The sequence below is a fragment of the Camelus bactrianus genome, chromosome 2, assembly GCF_048773025.1.
Source record: "Camelus bactrianus isolate YW-2024 breed Bactrian camel chromosome 2, ASM4877302v1, whole genome shotgun sequence".
Taxonomy (NCBI): domain Eukaryota; kingdom Metazoa; phylum Chordata; class Mammalia; order Artiodactyla; family Camelidae; genus Camelus; species Camelus bactrianus.
The window spans coordinates 87,030,823-87,035,700 of NC_133540.1; the positions used below are offsets into that span (position 1 = coordinate 87,030,823).

Sequence of the window (4,878 nt, forward strand, 5' to 3'; positions counted from 1 at the left end):
ATGTTAAGTTGTATAAGATATACTAAATTGGTTTTTATAGTAGTCATAGGTATTTTCTCTTCCACTAGAAGTGGAAGGGCATTCCTCATTGCTCTAGATACCTTCCTGACACTTGGTATTACCCAACTTAAAGATTTTTTCTAGTCTGGTGGTATGGAATAGTATGCCTTAATGGTTTGAATATACATGTCCCTGATTACTAATGAAGTTGAGCATTTTTTCATATGTTAAGGGCTTGTGCTTTTTTCTTTTTTGAAATTCCTATTCGTTTCTGTTTCTTGTTTTTCAACTGGTGGTCTACCTTTTCCTTTTTTATTCATAGGAGTTCTTTATATGTTCTAGATACTAGTAATTTGTTAACTAAATGCATTGGAAATACCTTCTTAGTGATTAATTGGATATGGGAGATGAGGGAGAAGGAGAGTAGAATTACTCCCAGATTTCTGTTTGGGGAACTGAGTGGATGATGGTGCTGTTAAACTGGGGTATAGAATAGAGGAGGAGAAATAGATCTGGGGGAGAGAGGAATTAAGATATTTTGGAGTTTGATCTTCCTATGATTTATCCAGTTGGAAATGTCTCATAGAAAGTTGATTCTCAGGATCTGAAGCTCAAGCCAAGCCTCTGTTATGCCAAATGATGGCCCTTTTAAGAGACTATAATTAGAAGGAATATGGTAATTCTCAGACTCATTTGTCCTCTACCCATCCTCTACTTCTCTAGGCTAAGGATTCTCCAATCCAAACTTTTTATGAAGTAAATATCCCAGTCAAGTGACACACCAGACACTTCATCTTAGTTATAATTACTTTATTAGTTTTTTGGTCTCTAAGCAGTTAAATAATCTTTCTTAATATTTCTAGGAGAGAACATCATTTTTGTTTTTTAAAAACATCCATCACATTTGTCTTACATAATGTGCAGAACATGTATCTAAATTTGAAAATTTCTCCCATCGTAGTACTTTATTACATGTATTCTATAAACACTGAAAACAATATAAGAAACACATACACCTAAGGATTCTACATTGTATAGTCTTTCACTAAATAATACTGTTTTCACATTTCCAGATATTTCTAGCTGCTTCTGTGTATTGTGTGTATAACCACCAGAAGAATGTGGGCCCCTTGAAAGAATGGCAGTAGAAGCCCACAGAGTAAAGATCTTTCTTTAAAAAGTGTATTGTATTATTGCTTTGATTGAATACCTTTTAGTTATTTGAGATTCTAAGAATTCTAATAAGCCCAGAGTTGGAAGGATCCTGTAATAACCTTTAGAAGATAGGAAAGGTGAGGGCTAGGACTTGGCATGTTCACTAAGAGTGTAGCGCCTCAGCATAGCTTATAGTATAGTACTAATGATGAACCATCCACTGCCCTGCAGGGGTGGTAGCAGCTAATTTGGTGACTGTGGTTGGTCACCTTTTAGGAGAACTGCAATCCATGGACATTTAGGGCTTCATGTATATTGTATGTAGGGAAATGTTGTCAGAGGTAGCTTCTCTCTGGTCCTTCATTATCAGTAGTGCAGTGATTATGCCTCTCTCTGTGTTTGAGGAGATCTTTTAGACCTGTAAGAAGAGAAAGAGGGTGTAAAAGACTCTGACTTCAGTCTGAGTTCTTTCTGAAACAATCTGAGTTCTGCTTGAAACACACTGAATTCATAGGTAATTCCAAGTACTTAGGTGAAATCTGGTATGCTTTCCTGCTGCTGCACAATTTATGTAGGTTACAAGGGCTGCCTTTTTAAGGCCAGGAAAGGCTTGGGGGAAATTTGGCATCTTTGCTTGGATAGTTATAGCTCTGCCTCAAGGTTGAAGTGACCTATTGACACTTCTAGACAGGTAATCAAGGTAGCTTTTGATACCACACAAGATGGCACCTTAGTATAAAAATAGATGGAGGTAGTGGAGGGCATGATGGTAATATTATTTTAAGCCAAGGATTCCACGGGAAAGCCCAATGCAAATATTTCTAACTTCCCAAGATTGACATTTCTCAAAGAGCAGTTCTACAAGCAATAGCAAACCTACCTTTGCTTGCTAATTGCTTTCAGTAAATTCTTGATGGTCTTAGATTCTGGATTCAGACATCTTTTTTCCCCATTCTTTTTCATTGTGGCACTATAGAAGTAAATAAAGGGAAAATATTTGAAACAATGTTGGGCCAATAAAACAGATGGAATATACAGTTTTAACGTCAGAGATTTAGGTTTCACAGTAGAAGTTTCCTTTTGCTATACATAAGTCTTAGAGTCATCACAAGCCCTTTACTGATCTACTGTGATCACCATTACATATTTAATATATGATTACAACCAGGAAGGTGATCATTAGGTGCAATTTTACTCACATAATCTCAACACGTGGACAAGATTGACTTGCAGGAATCATTTCAAGTTTTTCTAAGGACCTCGGATTAACAGGTCGATCACTGATCTTGATGCAGGTGCAGCGTGAAGTTCTGGAGAGAAGCATTTCTGCAGGAAAAGAGACAGGTGTAGCAGGGGAGATTAGCACAGTTTTCATTTTAGGCATTTGATGTGGATTGGCTAGTATGCAGCAGACTCTATACCCCCATATAGTCACATAATCACTTAATCTGAGAAGGAATGATCCCATACTAACACAGCTCTGTATGACTGATTAGTTGATTCTCTGAAAGAATGAAATTGCCTCTTGTAGATTGTAAGATTATACCCTTGAGCCCAGGTCATATAGTTACTTAAGTTTACTGAAGAAATACCTGTCTCATTCTCCTTCCTCATTCCCTCCCATTTTCTCTGTCTATCCCTCTTCCTCTTCTGCTCCCACCTTCCTCCTTCTCTTCCATTGTACTTGCTTCTCTGATTGTAAACTCTGACTAGAAGGAATCTGTGCTCATTTACCCTTCATTTATAGGAAGGTTGTAAAACTTTTGCAAATAAGTTATTTCCATATTTATAGACTTTACACCCAGTCCTATTTCTGATCTTACAAATTAAACATCCCTTGATGTTCCTTACCTTGAGTTCCATTCAGAGTCAGAAGGATAAGGCAGAAAATAAGAACAGCACTTTGGTTCATGGTGCCGTGACTGAAAGTTCTTCTGCTGCAGGCTCACAATGTCTGAGGAGTTGAGGAGTGTCTCAGAAAATGTGGGGCTAGGATGCAGTATTTATTTGCAAAGTCACGTTCCCTCTCTAACTCTGATTGGATAACATTACAGTTGACTCGGCAAAGCCTGCTGTCTGTTCCTTGGGGAAGTCCCATGTTGCAGAATCAGAGGTATTATTTATATTTATTGTGGCTTCCGAGTTATGGAATTTCCCTTCACCTCCCTTTTTTCAATGAGAGTGAGTTAGGTTTCACTTTCCAAAACGTGAATTTCTTGAAAAACAGAACTTTATTGCAAACAGAAATAATTTAAAAAAAAATAGAACTTGGATTCTTACCTTGCACCTCCTGCAAAATAAACTGTCAACATAATCCTTAAGTCAGAGTCCCCAAAATGAGTAAGTCTTAATACTTACTTTGAATCCATTTGAATTTGCAGCAGTAAGGCATGAACATGAATATCTTACATTTATTCACTTTTTATGGGTTTCAGAGATATCATATACTTTTTCATTTTATCCCTACAATAACTCTGTAAGAAGATAGGAAATTATCTTTATGTGTGAAAGAATAATCTTAAATGTTAGATAACTATGTTAGGTTACACCAAGTCTGCCATTCATTTATTCTAGCTATGATGCTTTTTCAACATTTATTTTAAACTTTGGTAATTAGTTTCAAAGGCTAGGTAATTCTAAAAAATTCCTCAGAAATAGCAATTTTTCATTCTTTGGAGGTAAATCTAATTTTGGAGGATAGTAATTTAGCCAGGCATTGCAGTATTTGATCAAATACTTACAAAGAAATAGATTTGGTCTTCTTGGACAAGGACAGAGATACAGAACTGGCAAATTTCAGGGAATTCCAGAAGTGCTCTGATTGTTCATAACATTATTAGGATAAGTCAATAGCTTTCAGCATAAGTATTTCAAGGGAGAACGCTGTTCATTTGGATATCTAATTTCTGGTATGTTAGTAAACAAGTTTCATGTACAGTCAGTCCCTGAATGAAAACATCAGCATGATAAGATAACATCCAGAATGGAGTAAGAAAAGGGTTTGTAGCTATAGTAAGGTCACTGCAAAAAAATGAAAGATGCTTTTTGAGGAAATAAATTTAAGAGGGGCAAAAATAGAGACAGACCTTGGGAGAACAGAATGGAAACAGAGAGGTTGATTTAAGATGGGTATAGCTCTAAGAGAATGTCACATGAAAAGCAATGGCAAAAAAGTGTTAGCCTTTGAACTGGTAACGTTGGTATAATTAAGCACAATTTCAACTGGGCAAATAGAGACAAATAGGGGCAAAACTTGATTTCTTATCTTAGCTTTCAGTAGTATGTGGCTGATTATTTATAGCAGACAGCATCACTAAGAAGTAGGTGATAACCATCTAATATAATGTGTTAGAAGTTCAGCAATATGTGAGGGACATACAGTCTCCTTGTGTTCTTTGCAAGTGCTTGGCAACACAGGGTATAAAATGATATACTTTTCCAAATGCAGGCATTACCCTGCAGTGGGAAATCAAATGCAGGTGATACTTGGAACCTAGCAAAATATCAGGGAGGTCTTTTCAGAGTCAGCTAGGCTGCAGGAATGTAGAGATAGTTCAGGGAAAGGCAGGGCTTCCATCTTAGGTTTAGCCTAGTGTACTTGGCAGGTACTGACCTAAAATGTGGCATTGAGGCCAAGATAAAACCCGTATCTGTAAACTGGTCACACAAAAGACTTGAAACCTCAAATGCAGAAACTCCTTCATCAGAACAGTGAGTGAGTTG

The 4,878-nt window shown here is 36.9% G+C and overlaps 1 protein-coding gene across 1 annotated transcript; it reads right to left on the bottom strand.

Moving 5' to 3' along the window:
- Nucleotides 1-795: 795 nt before the first annotated feature.
- CXCL10 (C-X-C motif chemokine ligand 10) lies at nt 796-3,151 on the bottom strand. The gene is made up of 4 exons (XM_010969313.3): nt 3,007-3,151; nt 2,355-2,481; nt 2,036-2,125; nt 796-1,573 (listed from the first exon to the last, which is right to left on the bottom strand). The coding sequence occupies exons 1-4, from the start codon at nt 3,065-3,067 to the stop codon at nt 1,537-1,539; spliced, it is 315 nt and encodes a 104-aa protein (XP_010967615.1). The 5' UTR covers nt 3,068-3,151; the 3' UTR covers nt 796-1,536.
- Between the last annotated feature and the right edge of the window lie 1,727 nt (nt 3,152-4,878).

Excerpts from the sequence above, each read along its gene's own strand:
- CXCL10 (XM_010969313.3), bottom strand. The coding sequence starts at position 3,067 with ATGAACCAAAGTGCTGTTCTTATTTTCTGCCTTATCCTTCTGACTCTG. Across the intron at positions 2,482-3,006 it reads GACTCTGAATGGAACTCAAG|AAATGCTTCTCTCCAGAACT; the intron begins GTAAGGAACATC and ends CTTTTCCTGCAG. Across the intron at positions 1,574-2,035 it reads AAAGCAATTAGCAAGCAAAG|GTCTAAAAGATCTCCTCAAA; the intron begins GTAGGTTTGCTA and ends CTCTTCTTACAG.